We start from the raw sequence: 26,565 nt of genomic DNA on the forward strand, positions 1-26,565 counted from the left end.
CAAACAATATTTGGTATTAAGATGAAACAAGTTTTTGATTTCAGGAACCTCTTGAAAAGGGCCTTAGGGACTCCCCATGGGTCCTAGATCACCTCTTAAGCCCCATAGGCCTTACTGCAAAATAACATTCCGTATTTTATAAATCAACAAAAATTAAAATTCTGACTTTTTCCCAAAAAATTCTGAAGTTGAGATAGAAAGGAATGATATTCTTGAAATAACCTCTTGGTGTATTTTTCTTTACCCTTAAGTTGGTTTCTTTTGCTATTAAGGTTAAGCAGGAGGAACCTTATATCCCTAAGAAAGGAGAGGGCAGGTATAAAGAGATCACATTCAGCTCTGAATCTCAAAGCTTGTTTTTTTTCAGTTCTAGAGAAAACATTATTGAAACCTGGATACTGTTCATCAAGAAAAGGTTTTTTCTAAATGCCAAAAAGTTGCCTGTAAATATTAACTAAAGCTTAGAAGATGGCATAAAGTAGATCACAGAGAAGGGCAAACTCAGGATATGGTATAATGGAAAGTTTCCTTCAGATAAGAAGAACACAGCCTTTCCAAGGAAAGGAGCTGGAGACAGCGGAAGGAACTGACACTAGGATTAGGCAATTGCTTGACTATCTTGGGGACACAGCACTCTCACCCTCTGGGACCTTTGACTTGGTGGGTAGGACTGATGTAGGGAAGTGGAGGCAGCAAGAAGGAAGAAGTTCCAAACTAAAGGTAAAACCATCGGGAATTTTGAAAGGAAACTACTTCCTAGAATGTCTCACATCAGAATAGATAATGGAAGCAAGACTTTTTTGTCTACGTGGTAGGGGTACCAGGGATTGAATGCAAGGGCATTCAACCACTGAGTCACATGCCCAAGCCCTATTTTGTATTTTATTTAGAGACAGTCTGAGTTGCTTAGGGACTCGCTTTTGCTGAGGCTGGCTTTGAACTCATGATCCTCCTGCCTTAGCCTCCAGAGCTGCTGGGATTATAGGCATGTGCCAACGTGCCTGGTGCAAAACATGTTTTGTCAGAGGATCTAAAATGGGCCCTCTGGGCTCTGCTCCTGTAGCTTGTAGAAGAGACTTGAGATGATGTACTTGCTCCCTTGGGGGACATAATATACAGCAGGCACTTGGTAGACTTTTGAATTAATGTGAGGGTAGATTTTTTTTTTTCCCACTGCTCTTTAAGTATAAAAGTAGACCACTAAAAAACAGCTAATTTAACGAACCTTTTTTTGGGTACACAGGAGCACTTGACCATTGAGCTATATCCCCAGCCTTTTGGGGGGCAGTGTGTGGGAAGGGTGGGTACTGGGGATTAAAGCCAGGGCTCTCAAACACCAATCCACATCCCCAGCCAACCTTGTTTGTTTTATTTACAGACAGGATCTTATTGAGTGCTTAGGGCCTCACTAAATTGGTGAGGCTGGCTTTGAAATTATGATCCTCCTGCCTCAGTCTCTAGAGCCACTGGGATTACAGGTGTGTGCCACTGCACCTGGCTCCTTTGTTTTTTTTTTTTTTGTTTGTTTGTTTTTTTAATTTTCCCAATATGTGTTGCAAAGAATCAAACCCAGTTCCTCACACATGCTAGGCAAGCTCTCTACCACTGAGCCACAATCCCAGCCCCTTGGGTGTATGTATGTGTGTGTGTGTGTGTGTGTGTGTGCATGCGCGCCCTGAGGCTATCCTCAAAGTTGAGATCACCGAGATTATAGGCATGTGCTAGCCAGTTTAACTTTTTTATTGCAGTTTAGTATACTCTGCATCTAAATTGCTTTCATACAAGTAGCTTTGAACAATCTTCTAAATGTTAATTTACTGGACAACAACAATGTAATACTCTTTTACTCAAAGAAAAGGGTGGTAAAATATCAGTGCCACAATAATTCAACAATTGCATGTAAATTTGAGTTCAAACTGTAAAAATTGCAGTTTGTTTTTCTCAGTTTTTGTGCCCTTTTCAGAATTCAGGGGCTAAAAGCAAAATGCCACGCACTGTCCCAGGAACTTTGTAATGCCATTTAATCTCCACCACAACCTTTTCAAAGTAAATACTATCTTATCACATAAGAAGAGAAATCTAAAAATCAGACTAAATTACCTGTTCAAGTAGAATTAGGATTCAATTGTAGAAAGTTCTAAGTTATTTCCACTTCTAATTTGGAGAAAAATACTGAAGTCTTTTTGATACTCACTGGGGTTATTTGTTTTAATACATTTCTAGAAGATTATGTACTATTTACTGTCACAGGTGAAGGAAAATGAATGCCTTTCTCACAAAAGTACCAGAAAGTGTGACCCTACATTTAAGGAACAGTTTTAGGAGGCTAGATGAATGAATGCTGTCCTAGTTAGTATGAATGCGCGAATTACAGGAAGGAAAGTGACTTTATCTTACAGACTTATTAAGGTATAGGTGATAAAAGGTTTATATTATTTGAACCAGTTAGGTTTCAGGGGGCACAATATCTGAAACCATGTAAGTAAAATTAACAATAATTCATTATTAAAACAATTCAGAAAATAAGCATACCTGTGGCAAGTGACAGGCAATACTGCCTTGTACAACTGAGGAATCTTTCTGTTTATCAGTGGCTGTAGAGCCTCTTTAAGGCGATGATAGTTTCTCTCCAGTTCCCTTTGATACTCTTTTTGATCTGGTCCAATTAGGCTCTTATTTTTTCTTAAGGCATCCTCACACCTAAGAGAAAAGGCATGTTATCAAAAGATTTCTTCTGGCATAGTTTGTAGACTTGGTGACACACATATATCTATATCTATCTATCTATCTAAAACTATATTAACTATGATAAGGATATTCAGCTTTTCAGCTGAATGTTAATAATCTTTTTATGCTTTAGGTTTAAACAGATAATCAACTGAATTCCATTAAATCTAACAAACACTTCCAATTTTCATTAAATTGAAATTTATATATTTTTAATGTTAAATATGAAGGCATCCTTTTCATATCACTAACAGACTAGAAACTGTTTAAGGAATGTAGTCAAATTATGTGGCACCAATGGCATCTGACACAGTACTTGTCAACTGTGTTCAAATAAATGTTTTCTAAAATGAACAGATCTGGATGACAATCCTTTATCTAACTTACTCATATACCTAAGAAAAACCTCTGGATCCTGATAAAGGAATAAATTACGATTGAAAAACAATATATACATATCCATACTTGTAGGATGCAGCTAAAGCAATGCTTAGAGGAAAATGTATAGCCTTAAATGTGTATATTAGAAAATAATTTTATTTTCTAAATAATAAAATAATAAAATTGAAAAGTCAGAACTTACAAAGAACAGACTAAATATAAGGGAGGAAATAATAAAATTTGAAAGCATGACAGAGTATCAAAAATAGGAGAAGTTAGAAGCCAAGTGCATTATAGTAGTCCCAGTTACTTGGGAGGCTGGGCAGGATTAATTGAGCCCAAGGATTTAGAGCCAGCCAGGAACCTCATTTCAAAAACAACAACAACAACAACAAAAAAAAAAAAAAAACCCAGCAACAAAAAAGGGAAAAATTAGTTATTTGGAAAAACCCAAACAACAGACTAAACTTTATCAAGATTAAATGAGGGAAGATCAAATATTCCCTACTAGAAATTTAAAATGGAATATAAAAAAATCAAATATAGCAAATATCTAAACAGTCTTGAAGGATACAATGTACAATTTAATGCAAAAGATTTTTCTAGATAAATATAACAATTATTTTTTAAAAATGTGAATAACCCTAAATCCATCAAACTAAATCAGTTAAGTCACAAATCTATACACAAAAACACTAAAATGAAAATTTTACTAAGCACTCTAGAGACAAGTAATGTAATTATTCCAGAGTAAAATAAACTTTCAAAGGGGAAAAAAGAACTATTCCTGAGAGGGTTCTCAACTAATTTTTTCAAAGCTAGGATACCAAAACCTAATGAAGACTAAGGAAAAAAATTCTTATTCAATATTACCCATAAGTATGATTATAAAACATGCAAAGATAGTAACAGGAAACTGTTCTACCTATGTATTAAAAACACACATACACATATACCATGACCAAGTTGTTTATCTGTAATAAATGGAAGATTAACAATAAGAAATCAATATATGTAACTCACACCACTAAAAGATCAAAGGAGATGTAGAAAAAGTATTTGAAAAAAAAATTTAAAACTTGTCATACTAAACTTAATTAAAACCTTAACCCAGGTGCTGGCATTGTAGCTCAGTGGTAGAGTGTTTGCCTAGCATGTGTGAGGCACTGGGTGTGATTCTCATCACCACAGCTAAACAAATAAAGGTCCATTGACAACTATATATATATATATATATATATATATATATATATATATATATATATAAATGTCCTTCACCTAATTAAAATATCTACAAAAAAAAAAAAAAAACCCTGCAGGAAACACTATATTCAATGGTGAAAACATTTCTTTTTAGATCAGGTGTAAGGAAATGATGTCTTCTATTCCTATACAGTATAGCACTGGAGGCTCTAATTATTAGTATAAGAAAAAGATTCTATAGATAAATTATTAAAATTAACAAGTGAGTTTTATAAGGTTCTCAAGTAAAATATATATGAATCAACTGTATTTCTGTATATCAGCAAATGAAATTATTTTAAGTTATTAACAAAAGCATAGAAGTATTAAATACTAAAGGATAAATCAAAAGATGTACAACACCTCTAAACAGAAATTTTAAATAATATTAAGAAAACATTCAAATTATTCAAAATAAAGAAAATGGAGAAATACATGATATTCATGGATTCACGTCAATAAAGATGTTAATGTATACATTCAGGCTATTTTGTTTTTTGGAAGCGGGGGGAACAAACTGATTCTAAAATTTAAAATTTATATTAAAAAACCCCCAGGACTGGAGTTGTGGCTCAGTGGTAGAGCATTTACCTGGCACGAGTGAAGCCCTGGGTTCAATCCTCAGCATTGCATATAAATAAATAAAATAAAAGATCCATTTACAACTAAAAACATTTTTTAAAAAGCCCTCAAATAGTCCTTGAACAAAACAAGGTGAGAGGAACTGTTGTACCAGATACCAAAACTTACTATAGAGCTGATATCATTAGCATAGCATTGGTTAAGAAATGTAAGAGAATAAAGATCCAAGAAACTGATGCATACAAACGGGCAGTTAATTTTTAATTGAGATGATACTGAGAGCAATGGAGAAAAGGCAATCTTTCAAATAGTAATGTTGGGCAACTGAAATTCACTAAGGAAAAGAAACCTGACAGCATATTAAAGAAACAGTACTGAGATCACTAACTGTTAACAGTATGGAGAAAAATCAAACTGATCCCTACCTTGTACCATACCAAAAAAAAAAAAAAAAAAAAAAATCAATCAATCAGAAATGGATTCTTTAGAAAACTAATTTTAAAACTTTTTTTCCCTAATTAGTTCATCTTATCTTATTTTTATGTTCTCAAAGGGTTGTCACAATATATTGTAGATATTGAAACTTTCTTTTAATGCTTTGTCTTTAGGATGATCCTAAAAATTTTGATACTTGTGCAATGCACCACTCAGCTAGTATCAAAAAATTAAAAGGTTATTTTTTGCCCACCCTTTGTTTAACCTATATTTTAATTTTAGAAATACCACCATGCTTTTATTAATTTTTAAATTTTAGTAGAAAAAATATTTATTTTAAAATTATGTGTACATAGGTTTTAGAAAAAAAAGAATTCAAGAAGGGCATATTTTAGGCAATATGACAAAAATCCAACAAAGTAAAACTAATTTAAAACTTTATTTCCTAATTAGTTCCTCTTATTTTTATGTTCTTAAAGGGTTGTCACAATATATTATAAATATCTCTGAAACTTTCTTTTAATGCTTCATCATTTAGGATGATCCTAAAAACTTTGATACTTGTGCAATGCAGCACATGGCTAGTACTTTTTTTTAGTTGTTGATGGACTTTATTGTATTCATTTATTAATATGTGGTGCTGAGAATCGAACTCAGTGCCTCATACATGTGAAGTAAGCACTCTACCACTGAGCCACAAACCCAGCCCAGTAGTATCTTTTCTTGAAGCATATTAAAATATTCTTGCCAACAGACAGCCTACAGAAAGGGAGACAATCATTACCACCAGCATCTCAGAGCATTAAACTCTAGGATATATAAATAACTCAAAAAAGTTAACACCAGCACAAACAAACAAACAAAAAAACCCCAAATAACTCAATCAATAAATGAGATAAGGAACTGAAAGGCACTTCACAGAAGAAGAAATGCAAATGGTCAACAAATATATGAAAAAATGTTCAATATCTCTAATAATTAAGAGAAATGCATATTAAAACTACACTGAGATTCCATCTCCACTCAGAATGGCAATTTTCAAGAATACAAGTAATGATAAATGCTGGGGAGAATATGGGAAAAGAGGTTCACTTTGCTTGTGGGACTGCAAACTGGTACAACCATTATAGAAAGGAGCAAGGAGAGTTCTCAGAAAACTTGGAATGGAACCACCATTTGAACCAGTTATCCCACTCCTTGGTTTATACCCAAAGGATTTAAAATCAGCATATTAGAGTGATGCAATCATTTCAATGTTTATAGCAGCTCAATTTACAAAAGCCAAACTAAGGAACCAACCTAGGTGCCCTTCAGCATATGAATGGATAAAGAAACTAGTATATATACACAATGGAATATTATGGCATTTGCTGGAAAATGAATGGAACTGGAGAATATCATGCTAAATGATATAAGTGAGTCCCCAAAATCCAAAGGCAGAATATTCTCTCTGACTTGCAATGAGGGGAAAGCTAGTTCATTGGAGACAAAGGAGAATGAAGGGAAGAGAGTGGGGACTGGAATAGAAAAAAGACAGTAGAATGAATCAGATATATCTTTTCTATCTTTACATATAAATATACAACTAATGTAACTCCATCTCATATACAACCACAATAATGGAATCCTAATTGGAACAAGTTATACTTATTCTATGTACGTACAATATGTCAAAATATACCCTCCTATTATTTATCCAGAAAGAATAAAAAATATTTTGGCCAAAAATAATAAAATATCAATGCCACTGTGTTAAAACTTCATGCTTTACTTAGCCTCTTTATTTTATCCCTTTTGATCTATCTGAATTTTATCCAAGAATATAATTCCCCAGGAGATCCAAGTTCCTCTAGTTGTTTTCTTAGTGTTTCTAGTTCTTCTAGTAGAGACAGTTCCCTTTAATGCTGTTCCTCCTTGTGAGGAAGAAAGAACAGTGCCATGCCTGGAACCATGGCTGATGACTGAACACTAACAGGATTGACAGATTCTGTAGGAGGCATGTTAGGAACCCAGAACAGATTGCAAAATTCATTGTCTTTTCTGTATGTCCATTAGTCTGTTGGAGCCTTGTATATTCTTCAAGTGAAACATCTTGTCTACTTAACATCTGATTTTCTTATTCTAATTCTTCTTTCTTTGCCTTCAAGACTTCCATTTTCTCCTGTAGTCTCTTTAATTTTTTCAAAAAATATTTACTTTTTAGTTATAGATGGGCACAATATTTTAATTTTATATTTCTGTGGTGCTGAGGATCGAACCCAGTGCCTCATGAATGCTAGGCAAGCACTCTTCCACTGAGCCATACGCCAGCCCCTTCAATTTGTTTTGATAAAGAGATTTTCTTTTTCTGAGCAACTGCAGCTCACTGTAGTTTCACTTTAGCTTGATTATACTTTTCTTCTCTCATGAAGCTCACACTTTTCTTCTTAACATATAAATACACAACTAATTAACTCACCTCATATACAACCACAATAATGGAATTCTAATTGGAACAAGTTATACTTATTCTATGTACGTACAATATGTCATTTGTTCTTCTTCCAATGTCTTTTCAACATCTAGTTGTACTTTTTCAATTTGGTTTCTTAAATTTTGGCATTTGTGTTTTAATCTCCCCATCATTTTCTTCAGCATTTGGTTTAAATTCAGCAAGTCATTCTGACTGTGCCAGTGAGTCACCTGGATGTGCAAACTACTGATTTGCTATTTCTGAGAATTTTCATCTTTTTTCTTCCTCTGCATTTCCAATATTCTTCCTTGGCAGCTAGTACTTTACATATTAATTCATGATCCTTCTTTACCAAAGCACTTCCTGGTGTTCAAAGGCTGATTTGAGAATTTCACTGTAATGCATCCAGTGCACTTTGATCTTATCCCTTTCTCTTTCTAGCTCACTCTTAACTCTTCTAACTCCAGTTTGATTCTGTTAATTCTAGTTTGTTTGAATGTTTAAGCTGCTTTACCTTACTAGTCAATGTATGTATTTCTCTGTCAACTTTAGGCAATTTACTGATTTAAAAAAGTATTTTGTTCATTGCTGGATTATAGCTCTTTTTCCCAATGTTCAGCTTATAGCTTAACTGTTTTTCAGCTTCCAGGGGTCCTACTATAGTGTGCAGCTCCTCCAACTGTTGCACTTGTATTCACATGAGCACCAGAATTCTCTTTTGCAGAAAAGTCCTTAATTCTAATATTTCAGCCTCTAAAACTTAATTTCTGAGTCAAATGGACTTTTTCTAGTTCAAGTTGCTCCATTCATTTGCTTTCGCTTGTGAGATCAATACTAAACAGCTGGTTAGACTGTTCTTTATCTTTCCCTAGTCTTGCAATCTCTGATTAATATTTTTTCTTCTTCTGAAATATGGGCAAATTCTTCCTTCTTGTGTTCAAATTCTGACTTGAAAACGTGTGTTCACAGCAAAGCTTCTTACATTCAGCTCTACACTCTTCCACTCCTTCATCCAGATTCCCCGAATATTCTCAATATTGGAGTTTTTAGTTCTTGTTGTCTTTGGGCTCTTAACAATAACAATTTTGGGGGAGTTAATGCAGGTGTGTTCAACTCTCAGAGTCTGATAAGTAATTTTATGATGTTTACATTGTAACCTTTCATCGATTAACATTTTTTGAAACTCAGATACAGAACTCCACCAGGCGGAAAAAGTGTTGGAAATAGTGTCTACCTTGGTAAGTAAGCTTACAATCATGTAAAAATAAGTTGTGTCTTCTTATTGTTTTATGTTGTTGTTTTTTTTTCCCCCAGGAGTATTTCCCATTTATTTCTTGCTAAGGCAGAATGGCAGAATCTCAGGAGGCCAAATTATACCAGACTCACATAAGGGCCATTCTACATGTGCACATGAAAATTAACGATGATGGTTAATTTTTCCAGGGCTGGCGGAAGTTTTGGGGCTGATCCAACCCTCCAACTCGGGACAGGTCCCCATGCCCTTGTGTGGACTGCAGAACTGGAGGACAGTTGAGCCAGACCCTTACGCTCCTGACTCAGGGAAATCTGAGTCTCCCAGGAGAGCCCTGAGGGTGCAAATGGTGCCCCCCAAAGCCCTGTTCTTTCTTGGTAGACCTGCCTCCTCAGGGGTGCAGGGTGGCCCAGATGCCACCTCAGCCCACTATCCCCCCTCTAACTTTTAGAAGTCAAAAGCACAGTTATTACTACAAAGAAAATAATTTCTTCAACATGACACACAATTATAAAGGAAAAGACTAAATCACCTAAACACATAAAATTTAAGAACAAACTAAAAAGCAACAAGCCCCAAGTTCAGAGTAGATACCTGTGATACTTAAAAATAATAAAGCATTACATACCCAGAATACTCTGAGAAGTTAATAAGGAAAAGATTCTGAGAATAAAGTGGCAAGACTTGGGCATATAACTTTACAGAAGATGAAAAGTGAAATTGCTGAGCAGTCAACCAGAAATTCAACCTCTCAGGTTATCAAGAAGTGCGTATTTAATCCACAATCACATCTCATTTCACATCCACCAGATTTGGAGAAATTAAAATGATGGACAATACCAAGTAATGGTGAGGATGTACAACAATACAAACTTTCATACTACTGGTAATCGTGGATTATATACTTTGGGGAAAATGTGGCATCAACTGGTTGAAGACGGACCTATGAATCAGCAATACTACTCTTAGGTATAAATCCTAGAAAATCTCTTATACAAGTATGTCTAGAAATAGCTATGGGAATATTTGAGTAATATTCTTTTAAACTAGAAACAAAAACAAACCAACCAGGGCTCAGTGGTAGAGCACTTGCCTAGCATGTGTGAGGCACTGGTTTTGACCCTCAGCACCACATTAAATAAATAAAATGAAGGTATTGTGTCCATCTACAACTAAAAATAAAATTAAAAACAACAACAACAAAACAAACAAGTCTGAGGGTCTGGCTCAATGACCAAAATATTCATTAAAAGAATAAATTGTGGGGCTGGGACTGGGGCTCAGTGGCAGAGCACTTGCCCACATGTGTGAGGCACTGGGTTCAATCCTCAGCACCACAAAAAAATAAACAAAAATAAAGGTATTGTACTCACTTAAAAAAAAAAAAAGAATAAATTGTGGTATATTCATACAATTAAGTATATAAAAATTAAAGTAACACTTATAAATAGCTCACAAAAACTAAAAACAGCAAGTTATTAAGACTATACATATTGAACATTTATATAAAGTTAAAAGGATGCTAAAAAATGAAAAAATAGTTAAAAAGATGTAAAACAAAATAATATATTACTTAGGGATATATTCATTTCTGATAAAACTACAGAGACAAGAAAACAAATGATAAATGAGAAAATTCAGGATACTGGTCATCTTCAAAGGCAGAGAGGGAGATAAGTCAGAGAAGGCTACATGAGGAAGGGATCTCAAAGTAATAATAATACTCAATATCTTAAGTCTGTACATGACTTTTTTCTTAAATTTTTTTTTTTTGGTATGTGTGATACTGGGAATTGAACCCAGGGGTGCTTAACCACTGAACCACAGGATTCTCATTATTCCCAGACCCTTATTTGTGTTTTATTTTGAGACAGGGTCTCAATGAGTTGCTTACGGCCTTGCTAAGTTGCTGAGGCTGGCTTTGAACTCAAGATTTTTCTGCCTCAGCCTACGGGGCCACTGGGATTACTATTCTTTAACAGCAAATTGTTACAAATATTATTTTCAATCTATTCAAGATTTAATGAAAAAAAGTTTTAAAAGACAAAACCCCAAAACATAAAAAGTTAAACACATGGAAAAATGTTTATTGTTTTTAGTAATAAAGCAAACTAAAGTACCACTTAAAACTGATTAACAAAAGACAATGTATTTATGTAGCATGACTTAAAAGCAAGCTATGCATACAGCTGCTTTCTTGGCACTGTTAATATTGAGAAACTTTTTGAAATATACTATATATTAAGTGCCAATAAAAATGTTCATGTACTTTGGCTTAGTAATTTCACAACAGAAAATTTTTAAAGTGTTTTATTTTTACTCCTACACTTTAATTCTCTTAACTCTCTGAGGTAGGTTCTTTTCTCCCATTTTACAAAAAAGGAAATTAAGACAAAGGGATTAACTAACTTGTCTGAGCGTACATGGGAGGAAGGTGGAAAAACTGAAAAACCATGATAGAAATTTTAATTCAGTTCGGTGCGGTGGTGCATGTCTGTAATCCCAGTGTCTCAGAAAACTGAGGCAGAAGGATCCCAAGGTCAAAGCCAGCCTTAGCAACTTAGTGACCCTAAGCAACTTAGTGAGAACCTGTCTCAAAATGAAAAATAAGTGGCTGGGAAAATAGCTCAGCTGGTAGAGTGCTTGCCTCACATCACAAGGTCATGGGTTCAATCCCCAGCCCCATTTAAAAAAAAAAAAGTGCAACAAAATGAAAAATAAAAGGGCTGAGAATGTGGCTCAAGGGTCAAGTGCCCCTGGGTTCAAAAAAGAAAAATTTAAGGGGCTGGGATTGTGGTCAGTGGTAGAGTACTTGCTTGGCACCTGTGAGGCAATGGGTTCGATCCTCAGTGCCACATAAAAATAAATAAATAAAATAAATTTATTAAAAAAAAAGAAAGAAAATTTTAAAAATTCAACAGTTTTAACAAAAAAAGATCCTTTGTAGTACTATTTCACATTCAGCGAATTCAACTTAAAAAATAGGAACATACAAATTGAGAAAATAATATAACCATTAGGATAATAATATTAACTAAGAATTTAAGATTATATGTATACTATGATTTAATTATGTTAAAATATATATGCATACTGGTATAAAAATCAGTGGTAAAATGGAAAAATGTGATTTGGGACATAACTTCTTTGCAAAGTCTATTTGTAGTTTTTTTTCTACTTTTTTTTTTTTAGTTTACAAGAAAACATTTTCTCAACAGGTAAAATAACACTTAAGGAGACCTGTTGACTACAAGAATTCATTACTGTAAAATAAATATATACAAAAAGACATTTGTTTAAAACTGTAGTTTAAAACCAGTTTAAAACTGGTTCCAAACCAATAGCAAAGACAAAAGGTATCTCTTACTAAATGTCTACCACTTAATAAAGTATGTATTGTTCCTTGCTCACAAAGACAGCGGAATTTATTTTGATATTGTTTTAAAGCCCCAAATAATAAATTCTATAAGTGGGAAAGAAGTTTATCATCACAGGTCATCTGTTCTGTTAACCAATTCTATATGGCCATATATACTAATTGTCATGTTAAAGAATTAACATCAAACTCAAAAGCTTCTGCACAGTAAAAGAAATAATCAACAGAGTAAAGAGACAACCTACAGAATGGAACGATATATTTGCAAACTATACATCTGACATGGAGTTAATATCTGGAATTTGTAAGGAATTTTAAAAATTCAGTAGCAAACAAATAAACCTGATTTTAAAATGGGAAATAGACCTAAATACTTGTCTCAAAAAATACATTAATGATTAATGTCATTAATCACAAGGAAATGCAAATCAAGACAAAATGAGATATTATCTTAACCCAGTAACAATGGCTATTATCAAAAAAACAAAAGATAATAAGTGCTGGCAAGAATGTGGAGAAAAGGGAACCCTGTACTGCTGGTAGGAATGGAAATTAGTAAAGCCTTTATAGAAAACTGTATGAATGTTTTTCAAAATTTAAAAATAGAACTGTGATTCAGAAATCTTGCTACTGGATATATATCCAAAAGAAATGAAATAAGTTTGTTAAAGAGACATCTGCACTCCCATGTTCACTGCAGCACTATTCACAATGGCCAAGAAACAGAAACAATGTAAGTTGGTCCATCAACTGACAGAAAAGAAAATGTGGTACATATATACACGATAGAATGCTATTTAGCCATAAAAAAAAAATGAAGTCCTGTTATTGTGTTAAGATGAAACAAAGTGGAAATCATTATGTTAAGTAAAATAAGTTAGGCACTGAAGGACAAGCACCACGTGATCTCATTTATGTGCGATCTAAAAATGTTGATCTCACAGAAGCTGAGAGTAAGAATGACAGCTACTAGAGGCTGGGGAGAAGACTGGGGAGGGATGAACAGGGAGAGATTGATCAAAGGGTACTAAGTTGTAGTTAGATAGGAGTAAGAAACTCTGGTGTGTTATTACATAGTAGAGTGACTAAAGATAATGTTAATGTGCTGTGTACGTCAAAAAGCCAGAAGAGAGGATTTTGATTGTTTTCACCAGAAAGAATGATGAATACTTGAGGAAAGTGATGTCCTGAGAAAGTTTATCCTAACACTGCACAATGTATACATGTACCAAAACATCACTTAGTACCCATAGATACATATAATTTTAATTTTTTATGTATCAGTTAAAAATAAACTTAAGTTAAAAAATCATACTGTAAAATCTCATTTAATTGTTCCCTTTTCTGTGATCAGTGTTAATAAAGCAAGAATTATCAGTTGATAAATGACTATTTTCCCCTATTATTTCAAAATTTAATATTTACAAATGTCTATTTATTATGTGCCAAGTATCAGCCTATAAAGATTTTATTTGTGCAGAGAGTTAGGATTGCATGGCTGAGCCTGCTGTCCTTAGGAAGGCCTGATTACAAAATTGGTCCTCCATTAGCCTTTGAGAATTTGGATTTCAGGATTCTCATTATTCTCAGAAGATAAAAATGGCTCACTGTCCCAAAACTGTTCATATAAATAGTACGGATTATGTTGAAAATCTGTTTTTATTCTGGGGGTCTGGAATTTTGGTACACAATCAGGGAATTGGATATTGGAAAATGAAGTTCTCAATAAAAACGTCTGGCACCATGTCTCTAATGGGGTTCCTTGGTAGACAATATTTCATGCATGTTGTCACAACTTATTGCAGAGGAATTAGGCATACCTTATGCTACTCCACTGACAGAAGACCCTTTGAAGTCTGTACCTGGTTTCCTGCAGACTTCACTACATACTTAGTGGACATAACTTTGTATCTTTTCAGTGCAATAAATCACAGCAACCAGTACAACTGTGCCAAGTTCTCAGAGTCCACCTGGCAAATCACTGAAACTGAGGGGTGAGCTTGGGGACTTCTACTACTATGTATTGTTTCATCAAACTTGTACAACCTCCCTATGATAGGTAGGTATCTTTGTTCTTACTTTGTAGACTTCTTGAAAAACTGAGTATCGTAGAGGTAGGTTAAGTGACCCAGACATACATAGATAAAGTCAGGATGTGAATATTAATTTTTGGCATCCAAGTTTCTTATTTTAACTTCCCTAAGGGAAGGGGAACAAAAACTCACATATTGAAGATTCATAATAAATAGCAGCTTTCAAGTTAGTCTAATAATAGTTTCAAGTTAAAAAATTTTCTGAGCCTTGGCTTCTCCAATCTGTAAAATAAAAAACTATGGCATTACAGAGTATGGGTGTATGTACTGGGAATATACACTATTAAAGAACAATAAACTTTACACAGATTATTTCTCATTGTGAACCACTACCCTATATGTTTTCTCTTTTTAATAGTTAAGACCCTTATGTCAAAATGTAGTATTAGACATTCTCAATTTGAAGATCTTTATAGAAGCAGCCTTGAATACCTTTTAGTAAAATCTTTAAAGCAGAGTCGCAGTTTATTATGATGTCTGAACAGCTTTGGGTCGCTGGGTATTTCAGACAGGAAAACCTGAGCAACTTCCAGAGGGCCCTGCAAAATAAGAAATAAAACAGAATAATTTTAACAAAAAAGATGAATTAGCTGAACAAATATGAAAATCAATCATTTGTGGTGAGAAAAAAGTTATAAAGATGAAGAGATTCTATTTAGTGTTTTCAAGGTGTGATTTCTACATAAGAAGTAAAAATCACAGAGACAGAACTTATCCAAATTATTTTATCACTGAGAATGGTTTCACTTAAGCTTAATGCATGTATGTTTATGCCTTTATTAAAACTCTTCAGAGACAGACTTTGTTTCAGATTTTCCTAATTTCATATCTACATTCTTGCCTACTAACTTTTTAGTTCATTATTCAAAGAAACTGAGTAGGAGCTCAAGGACTATTGTGTTGATTGATGCAGTCAGCCCTGGGTTTTCTTTTTTTAATTTATCCTAAATATACCAGTTCTCAAACTACTATCTCCCAATCCACTGATTATTAGACATAATTTTGCCAAGACAGCTTCCCCCAGCATTCCAAAGGTATTCCCGACACTATAAGTTAAATAAGATGATCCTTTGTGAATAAGTTAGATAATTTTGGTGGTAAAGCCTCAAAATCATGAATATTTTGGGGGGATATAAGCCTTACAGTGTTTATTTCCATTTCAGAACAGTATTTTTGGCTTTTTTCCTTTAATACAAAAAGTAGTTAAGATATAAGCTTTTCTGGATTTTTCTATTCCTTAAGACTGGGCAATGATTAAAATCATTACTAGCAAGAGAATCTGAGAAAACCAACTACAAGGAAGATGGGGGCGGCTTCTAAAAGACATATGACAAAATAACCATCATATCTTGTATTCATGTATTATTAAAATTATACATTATTTTTATATAAAATTATACAAAGTGATTCCATATCATTTATTTAATGCCCAGAACCCACTATCAAGGAGATCTGGAGAAGATGATACAGCAAGAATCTAAGATGGTAAAGGTATCATGTACATATGTATATGGTTCTGAAAATGAGTCCTCCTTTTTAGATAACATTCTTTTAGTACAAGCTTTTTGAAGAAAGGTATTTTAAGTGACTCAGTTCTTTCTTAAAAGAGTTTGTAAGAATGGAAAAATAATAAGGTAGAGAAGGCAGGTGTGAAAACAACAACTGAGATTACAACTTGTGCTTCACTTTGTCTTCATTTATATTTCAATGTCTTTTTGTAATCATTTTCAACACATTCTTTCCAGTTGATTTAGCATATATTAATGATTTTGTAAAATAATGAAATTAATCTAAGTCTTATAACTAAAATCACATAGCAGTAGCAAAAGCACTAACCTGATTCACTGTTGTGCCAACAGATCCCTGGAGTACCATCTGAAGCATCTTGGGGTCTGCTGGATCCTGATGTGTTGCAAATGCCAACTCCTGTGTCTTTTTCTGCATGTCTTCTATAGCAACTTCAATTGGTGTTAAGATGATCTGAGTAAAACAGCAACTGTTAGATCATTGTACTGATCATAAACTATTTAATGAGCTTCGTATAACCAATTAAAATTAGAAAAAAAGTGGACCAATTATAAACTTTCATGTAATAGTGAAGTTCCAAACTTAAAAACAAAAAAAAAACCTTTTAAAGCATAAACTGAGGATGAATTAATTACTTAATTAAAAAGGCAAAAATGAAAGACTGAAAAACGGGTGAAGTTCTAGTGTGTTACTATTATGTGAAGGACGGTACATATCTTCTGTTGCATCCACATTGTTATATGACATGACTAGACAATATTTCACTCATTATTTTATTATTTTCCCCATTTACGGACTTACCTCTTCTTTGTGTGTAACATTGACTCTTGTTTTAATATAAGGGAAAGCATGAGAAGTAGTTAAAATGGTCTTTCGTTTGAATTGTTCGTGAAGTTCTCCATGGGCTCGACCATCTAAAGTGAAGGGTGTACAGTACATAAAACGGCGAAGATTATAATTTTTGTCAAAATATGTGATTCTGTCCTTCATCTCATATGTGTCAAAGTATGGCTCCACATAGGTAATTTGAATGTATGCCTAGAAAAGGAAAAAGTCCTTCATTACCTCACTGTTAAATCATTTAGAATCTCAAGCAAAATTGCATAGTTTTTTTGCAAAAGCTAAAAGTGCATATGTAGGCTTCAAAGATAAGCCTATGTGTCATTGTAGTCTAATCAATCATACCTTGTTAGGATCTAATTTACACTTGTCTACAGGATTAGAGTCCTTGATTACTTCAACCACATCTTCTCCAAATCTTTCTCCATAAAATCCCTAAAATAAAAAAAGGGAAACCTGAGCAAAATCAGGGGATTTAGTAAGTTAATTATTATAAATAATTACTTATTTGAATATTTACTTAATATTCCCATCCATGCACTTTAACACAAATAAGAGAAAAATAACAACTTTATCCAATAAAAATACAGGATTCCACAAGGGGTTCTTGTGGAAACAAAAATGGAATGGAGTGAAAGGAGGACAAAAGAAACTCATTACCTTTGATGTACAGGATTTTACTTTTAGAGAGCTTGTTGTGGCATGATTTCTTACATACTATGGTTTAATTAATAAGCATTTACTTTTATGAATGATTTAAAGTAGCATTCCATAATTTTCAAATAAAAATATTGACCTGTTGAAGTTTTTACAGATTTAGATTTTGAAAAAGCAATCCTGGGCCAAGAAAAGTGACTTTTTCCCCATGATGGAAGCAGCATGGGCAATGGGTGGAGCTATTCAGAAGGGAAAACTAAATCTGAGTGGGCAAAGACACTCCCACCCCTTCCCCCAAAGACAATTTTTTGATTAAGCTTGGAAATCAATATTTTTCAAGACTGACCTAGCTCTTGAAAAATAAAGTGTCACAGATTGAGCCAGTTTTATGAAAGTTGAGCCCAGCAAAATCACCAGTAAGAACTTAACATTCAAGAATTAATATCAGGGCTGGGGATGTAGCGCATCAGTAGAATGCTTGCCTATCATGAGTTAGGCTCTAGGTTCAATCGCCAGAAATGGGGTTGGGGAGAAAGACGCAGGGGGTGCATCATCAGCTGAGAATAAAATCAATCCTAAAGTTCTTCTTCTCAAACTGCTTGTGAGTACAGACCACCTGGAGATCTGTTAAAATGCCAATTCTGATTCAGAAAGCCTGCAGCGGGGTCTGAGATTCTATAGTTCAGATAAGTGGGGAGAAAGACGCAGGGGGTGCATCATCAGCTGAGAATAAAATCAATCCTAAAGTTCTTCTTCTCAAACTGCTTGTGAGTACAGACCACCTGGAGATCTGTTAAAATGCCAATTCTGATTCAGAAAGCCTGCAGCGGGGTCTGAGATTCTATAGTTCAGATAATGTCACAGGTGATACTAAGCTTCTTATCTATGGGCCACATTTTGAGTAATAAGACTACAGAAAGGTGGGAAAGAATAATTTTAACAAAAAAGATTGATTAGCTGAACAAATATGAAAATCAATCATTTGTGGTGAGAAAAAAGTTATAAAGATGAAGAGATTCTATTTAGTGTTTTCAAGGTGTGATTTCAGGCATTTAAATTCTAAAGATGTGCCACTGAAAACAGGTTAAGCCAGAGATAATGCACTTGGGTCAGAAATTTCCTGGGGTTCTGCTTTTAGTTCCATTATCGGATGCTACTTAACTTCTTGTCTTTTTCCACAAAATGTGGATAATGCATACATTTCTCCACAGGGCACAGCAATTCCAAAGGATATAGGGTTTCTAAAATATGTGTGAAAATGGAGCTTCAAAAAAAAAAGTTAATAATATTGTTTTACTGTTGCCATAAAATATCTGAAGGATTTGAAAATATTAAAAATCCTTATACTCCATAAGAGTGTTTATTTGGCAGGAGCCAGCTTATTTTAGGGATTAAACCTGGATCTGAAAATACATTTACAAAGAAGAATACAAACTAAAGATGACATTTTATAACCACCACAGTATTCACCTCCAATCTGTGAGATATCTCTGCAAGTTTGGTTATTGCAGGCTCCTTGTAAACAAATTCCTGTTCATCCAAATCCCCGAACTTGGTTCCATAAAAACCAACACGAAAATAGGTGCCAAACATCCGCTTACCATCCTAGGTTTAGGAAAATGAAGAAACTTTAATATAATCTTTTTGTTTTTCACATTCTGCTTATATTACTATCAAAACATTGCAAAATGTTTTACTTAAAAATATAAATATTTTTATTATTTTTCAAATGAAGGTAGACCAACATAAACCGTCTTTTTTCATTTTTTTATCACAAAAATTATGCAAGTAGGGCTTTTATCAAATGACTAAATCACATATGGTATATTTTTTCAGAGTTTGTTAAAGCTATAACATTGGTCAGGTTTTTTTTTTTTTTTTTTTTAAGTCCATATAATCAAAATAAATCCTTACTGCAAGAAAAGATGCTTGGTATAATATGAACTGTGTCTTAACTGTCATATTATTTGAGTATATTAAAGGTACATTGAAAAACAACACTAACATACTTTCAAATTAGCATTAATGCCTTTACATAACTCTTTACAAGTATAAAAATGAGAAAAGTTAGGAGCCAAGTATAGCATCTGCCATACAGTGGACAGTCAGTAAAATGCCAAGGCTCTCAAGAAGCAGTAAAGCACAAAATCTGCTATCAATATCCCTCCACTGATAAAAAGTATTTATATGTGGAAGAGTAACTAAAGATAAAACAGAAAGAAAATCTGTAAATGAAATAAAAATTTTTTTGAGATGACGTTATTGTAAATCCCCCAAACCACTCACTGTATGCATTAATCATATATTGACACCTCTTAAACAAGCACATTTGAAGATAAATATTTGGAAGCTTTCCATGCTATTTTTATAATTTAGACACAAAGCTATTTCTGAAGGATTTTATGGCAGCTCCTATATACACAACAACACATTAAATATTTATACTACTCTGAATTCTCTTTAAGCCTAAATTTATTTTATGTTTATTTTTCCTATACAGTAAAGACCAGAGTTTATAAAGGTAAGTTACAAATGTTATGGGTAATTAAGCAAAATAGAAAATTTTGACACTTAATTTGATAGTTTCACAAAACCAAGGGAAAGGAGAATACAGTGACTTAAAATATCCCTATATCTTTATTCAAAATAAGTATAGTTGTAAAGATAAATGTTTGGAGATAAAGAAACTTGAGGTTTCTAATCAAAAACATTTCTTCACAGTTTATTTCAAAATTTAATAGACATAATATTAACTGATTTCTATAGCAAATAAAATCTCTAGGTATAGTAAATGAATTAAAACAAAATTCTACAGAAAGGACAGTAGAATTAATTGGACATAACTTTCCTATCCTTGTATTTGAATACACATGACCAGGATAACTCTGCATCATGCACAACCACAAGAATAGGATCCTCAATGGAATAAGTTCTACTCCATTTATGTACAGTATGCCAAAATACACTCTACTGTCATATATGTTTAAAAAGAACAAATAAAAAATAGACCAGCCCCCCCCCATTTTTTTTTTTTTTAAACCTACCAAAATACTGATTAAAACCATTAGTACACCAATGGAACAATATAATATTAGTAATTTGACAAAATTAAGAAGGCATTGAATGGGAAATAAAGGCATCTGAAAAAAATCACTTAAAAGTTTGTGATTGTTATTTTTAAAATAAGTCACATACATAAATAATATACCTATACAAAACCAAAAATATTAAAATACTATTATTCTAGCTATACTACTGAGAGATTTCTAGTTTAAAATACTATTTCAACTCTTCAATATTGTGGCCCTGTAAACATTTGAGGTTGGCAATCTGGACTTATTTCCCTTACCTAAACCTTCCAGTTCTCAATTGATCTTCATATGACAGGAATTACAATCCTGTTTGCATGTTATTAGTTTTTCAATGCTACCTTTAAAATATGGTATCCTAGAAATAGACACAATATTGTAGATGTGACCTGACTAGTGAAGGTATCAGTAGGATCACTGCCTCCCTAAATCTGGACATTGAATTTTATTCATACAGCATTATGATTTGGATGTGAAGTGTCCTCCAAAGGGTTATGTGTTGGAGGCTTAGTCCCAAATGCAGCAGTGTTCAGAGGTGGGGCTTTGGTGGAGGTGACTGGATCATGAGGGATCTGACCTCTTATGGAAAAGTAGTAGAAATTGTAAGGTGGGGCCTAGTTGGAGGAAGTAGGTCACTTCTGCTTCTTAGGAGTCTCCCAATCTCTTGCTCAAGAGAATAAAAAATGTATTCAAATCATTACAATATAAAGCAGTATATGCTATAGCAAAAAGTGCTGTGAAGGGAGGAAAGATTAATCTTGTTGGAGCCAAGTCACAAATAAGGTTTTAGTCATAGACTGGGTTCTTGACTCAAAAGAATTGATCAAATGGAGGGGGGAGGGAAGGAAGTGACATTTTAGTAGACAGAGTGGGAGGAAAAGAGAGGCAGAGTCATAAAACAGAACATATATGAGGGAAGTTATTTATTCATCCATTCAAGCATTTATTGAGTGCTTACTATGTGTCAGCAAACTGTTCTAGATACTTATGATAAATCAGTGAACAAAAGAGACGTAGGAGGTAGGGTAGGCCCCATCAAGAAGGTGACATCTGAGGGTGGTCTGAGAGATATTCACATGGATCTCAGGAGGAAGTACATACCAAGCAGAGGAAAAGCCAGTGCAAAGTCCCTGAGACAAGAGTCTACCTAGTGCATTTGAAGAACAGGAAGGTGAAGAATGTGGCTAGAGGAGAGTGAGTAAGGGTGAAAGCAGGAGATGATAAAGTCAGAGAAGTAACTATAAGGAGTACTGGCATTTAAAATGAATGTGTGTATGTGTGCGTGCATGTGTATACATGAGTTAGGCAAGACATATCAAGGGTTGAGGCTACAGAAAAACAAACACTATGAGTTTGGATAACTTTAGTTTCAATTTAGAAAGAGTCCTTTACCATGAAACCACTGGCCCTATCCAGTTAACAAAAGCATAATCATAGCTTCACCTTCAGGAAAGACATCACTTCATTTTTATTTCTTCAGTTTTGGACCATAGGATGATCCCTGTTTCTGTGTTTTGTTTTTTTTTTTTTTAATTTACTTTCCTATAATCTAACCTATGTTTATCTAGAATGATCTTCCTTTACTTCTATGAATTCTTTCTGAATTTCCCATCACTCCCATACTATGGCTCATTCTTATTTAGCAGTTCTACTTAACTGCTTTCACAATTTTCTGGGAGGTGAAACTATGCCCCAGACAAAGAAATTCATCTGCCATGTCTCTAAATGATTGAAATCTCTTATGGCAAATCTATCTTCAATCAGTTCTAGTTTTATCTTTATAATGAAAGAGTTCTGTTGGGCTAGCTGTATATTTCCACAAGGATATCACTTCTAATCTCTTTTAGTCTCACCCAGTTGCTTTCCACTATGCTTCCTTTAAGTTAACTGATTTCCATATAGGTATACCAGATTTTCACACAATGGTAATATCTCTTCCTATTAGATCTATTCCTGTTAAAGTACATTTATCACTTCCTTCTAGTCATAGATCTCAACTCGGGAACATAACAAATCATAGATTTTATTATTCTAAATCTTATTAAGATTTCAAGTAACACTAATAATACTAATGATGATTAAAAAATCATAGTAACAACAAAAATAATGATATTCAACAGTTTTCAAGTACTTACTCTGTTCTAGACACTGGCTAACTATTTCATATGTATCATATCAATTCTTATTAGAACTCTAAGAGATTGGTACACTTATTGGTACTCTTTACATATGAGACAAAAGCAATTTTCTCTAGATCACATTTTTATTAAGTGGTGGAGCTGGGAGTTAAACCCAATATACTTGACACCTAAATCCAAGTTCTTGATTAAGCTATGTTCCCTATATTCTATATACCAATAAAAACTTTAAGTATGACCTTTGAACTATCATCCTCTTCTCTGATGTTTTCCTTGATAATTCCTGTGAGTTTTCTTGAGTAATTCACTTGAGAATTACCACCCTGTGTTTTATCTTTCTCTGTTCTTTACTGTAATTGTTTTGTCAAAATTGCATATCCTTCCTATGTACTCCAGCATAAAATTCAAGTTGGCTTACCTATCAAACATATTCTTCTAAGATATACCTTACTCCATTACTTAATCAGAAATTTAGTTCTGCCCATTATATACCCCAGTTCAGAAAAAAAAGTCATGCTTAATGTCTACACATTAAACATTTGCTGTCTATATCTTTTTCTTCCACAAAAATAGCATAAGGAGCAGAACAAAATCAGCAGTATAGTATCTCTCATCAGCGGCTCAGTAATGGTCTATATCAATTATCAGGGACGCATCAACTACTAGAAAGTATCTCCTCTTAGAGACAGTAAGATTCTTCCCACTTACTGTGTTTTCCTTAAATGTCTCCATATTTAACTTCACCTTCCTGAGGTACTCAATTGATGTTTTATACCTACATTAGCCTTTTGTTGTTGTTGTTGTCATATTTTCCCACTCAGCTGCCTAAAAATACTTGTTTTATATTCCATCCTCTCAACTTTTAAAAATCTCCTTCTTTCAGTGTACATTCCCTTCCCTTCTGTCAATATAATCAGCTGTTTTTAATTCTGCTCCACTTTTTATTTACTTGGATGAGTTACTTTTTCTCACTCAGGTTTAGAGCAGATTAAAGACTATAAAATTCAACAGAAGCCATTAGGTCAGATCTATGGTCTATTTCTGAGCACATAAAAACCAAATATTGACTCATTTATGTTCATCCAACCCACTACCACTAATAAAAGAGTTAAAACATAGTCATTCTGGATGTTTCAATCTCAAAATTTCAGTAACCAACATTTCTCTATTGATACAGTAGAGAGTTTAGCTTAATAAAGCTAACACCATCTTTCTAGCCTTTCTGAAGACTATAAGATGTATCTACAAAGGCAGGGTATTCCCTTAAAAGAAATATGTTGTAATCTTTAAAAATAAAACGAAGGGTCATGTGATAATGTTATTAGAATCTGGGGTGGATTTTTTTTTTTAAAGTGTAAACTTTATTGGTATATTTCTGAAAACAAATTGATCACTATTTGGCAAATGGACAAATATAACTTTTGAAAATAAACATGCACACAAAATATGAAACAGTTATAAAATTCTCATAAAGAGAGTCAATATTTTTCTTTCTTCTAAAAGTAAAAAAATTGCATCCCAAGAAAGAAATGATTCATCTCCTATAATTTCAAGAAAAATAAAAGGCCTTGTGGAAAAAGTGAACATTAAAGAATCATTAAGGAATGGAAACTGGCAGAGTAGAAAACAGCCACACAATTCCTTGAGGGGTCTGATTTGTTATTTTGAATGGTAAATACTTCACCGAATTGTTAAATATCACAACTCTTATCTCTTTTTCTCCCCATTCCAAAAGTTTGCCAAGTCTGTACAAAACAAAGGAGCATAATGAAAAATGAAACACAGTGCTAATATATAAACCCAAAGGGCTTTTTTCTGTAAATTAGGAGTGAGTTATTAATTTAAAAAGTCTTCCTACAAGGTATAATTTATCCTTATTGGATTTCAATTCATGAAAGTTCTATAAGAACACTAAGAAATTAGCTAGAAATCATAGTTTTTAGGAAAAAAATGAAATTACTGAGGTTTTCACAGAGTCATAAAGAAAAATATTCACGACATAGGAACTTACCACAATAGACAATAGTAAAAGTAGGGAGTAGGGTCAGCAACCAGGGGCAAGAGAGAAGAGAAAACAGAAAGCATTTTAATTAGGGAAATTTCAAAATAATTAAGCAGCAAATGGTAGCAAACACATTCTTTTTGAAAATGCAAGCATCCATTTAAGTTTTACAAGGGAAATGCAAAAAACAAACGTGCAACAAATTTAGAAGCTACAAAGCTAAAGGTCCAGTAAAAAGTAGTGACAAAAATACAAACAAGAAAATAAAGTCTGTGCAACTTTTACCATGCAATAAACATGATGAAAGAATGGTATTAATGTCATAACCAGTGAAAATAATACCTTTCAGGGGTCGATTTAACATCAAGCAGACTAGTAATAAACTGCTCAGAGGTTTCAATGTATTACTATAATTTTCGTTATACAATAATTTTCATCATAGGCCTAATTTTCAGCCAATTCTACTACATGTTAGACTATCCATAAGGAACTTTATCTTTCACAGATAACCATTGGCTCTTAACTGAACCAATGAAATGAATTATATCTCAGGTATTAATAAAGTAATATACATTTAATCTAGAGAATTAAAGTAGATGTAAAGGTTCTGGCTTCACCTAAAGAAAGGCAAAAGGTGGGGACTATTTCAGAAATAGAAGAAAACACTGTCATAACATTCATTCCTAAGGTTTTCTATTTGGGTTCCAAAACAGATATTGCAATGCAAAACCAAACAGAGAATTCTAAGCTGTTGAGTCAAGATAAACCTGACTACAAAGTGAGAGGCAAAGCAGAGAGCTTTACAAATATACCTAGCTTTAAGTGGCTGGGGTTATAGCTCAGTTGGCAGAGTGCTTGCCTCTCATGTAACGGTCCCTAGGTTCAATTCCCAGCACTGCCAACACTCAAACACACACACACTCACACTCACACTCACACCCCTAGACTTAAATAAACCTGATTTATATTACCTAGTTTTACCTTAGCAAAATAAATTAGGGCATAATTTACAGAATTCTTTTCTTTTCAGAAAGATATAAAACAACAGTAATCATTTTTTCCTGAAAATTTCCAGGTAAGATTTGGTTTACACATAACTTTTTACAAGCCTAACATATAAAAGGAAGTACATATAGTTTTTAACATTATCAGAATATGAGATCAAATTAAATTTCAAGTTCTATTGATCTTTTTATCCCTCTCATCACAAACTTTAAATAACAAAAGTGAATTTCTTTCCTCAAGAGGGCTTAAACTCAAGGTGATATAACTCAAGATCAAATTAACACAGTATTTCATCGGTGCTAAGATGCATGGCTTTTTTTGCTCATGTTTTAATATCTCTGTAGTTGGTATTCATCTCTCAACTCACAGGATGCCTTGGTTTAACACTCAAGGGTTTGTTTTTGTTTGTTTTTTCCCTTTCTTAAAGGCATATTAAAGTAAATAGTATGTCTTACAATTTATGGCATCTTAGAGTAGATGAAATATGGTATTTTATATTTATACCTCTGAGCAATAAACATAAATCGACCTCTGTAAAATGAGGTGAAACAATATGGTTAAAAAAAGAAATCTGTGTATAAATGTTGATGAAAGAAATGTTTCAAAGGATAAAAACAAACTAAAGTGATGACAAAGTGGCTCATTTACCAAAGAATCTCATTAGTGTAACATATGGATTTCCATGCACTGCCTACACCTCTTAATAATAAATTTCTTAAAATAACTTACAGTATTTTAACAAAATTTCTTTGGTTAATGAATTCAGT

The 26,565-nt window shown here is 33.4% G+C and overlaps 1 protein-coding gene and 1 pseudogene across 8 annotated transcripts in view; both read right to left on the bottom strand.

Annotated features, from left to right (window-relative positions):
• Dock7 (dedicator of cytokinesis 7) overlaps positions 1-26,565 on the bottom strand; it is a 200,539-nt gene that overhangs the window by 1,214 nt on the left and 172,760 nt on the right. For 5 of the 8 annotated variants that reach the window (XM_046451168.2, XM_058581538.1, XM_058581539.1 and 2 more), the window contains 6 exons: positions 19,035-19,160; positions 17,253-17,342; positions 16,869-17,105; positions 16,377-16,520; positions 14,973-15,079; positions 2,533-2,700 (listed from right to left, as the gene is read on the bottom strand). In XM_046451168.2, the coding sequence (XP_046307124.1) occupies positions 2,533-2,700; positions 14,973-15,079; positions 16,377-16,520; positions 16,869-17,105; positions 17,253-17,342; positions 19,035-19,160 (872 nt within the window). Of the gene's footprint in view, positions 1-2,532; positions 2,701-14,972; positions 15,080-16,376; positions 16,521-16,868; positions 17,106-17,252; positions 17,343-19,034; positions 19,170-26,565 lie in introns of all 8 variants that reach the window. The other 3 variants (XM_046451169.2, XM_046451167.2, XM_058581537.1) reach the window with 1 other exon arrangement.
• LOC131424426 (centrosomal protein of 83 kDa-like) lies at positions 4,802-10,515 on the bottom strand (annotated as a pseudogene).

This window comes from Marmota monax, unplaced genomic scaffold, assembly GCF_021218885.2.
Source record: "Marmota monax isolate L192 unplaced genomic scaffold, Marmota_monax_Labrador192_F-V1.1 WCK01_AAM20220418_F8-fsc00023, whole genome shotgun sequence".
NCBI lineage: Eukaryota > Metazoa > Chordata > Mammalia > Rodentia > Sciuridae > Marmota > Marmota monax.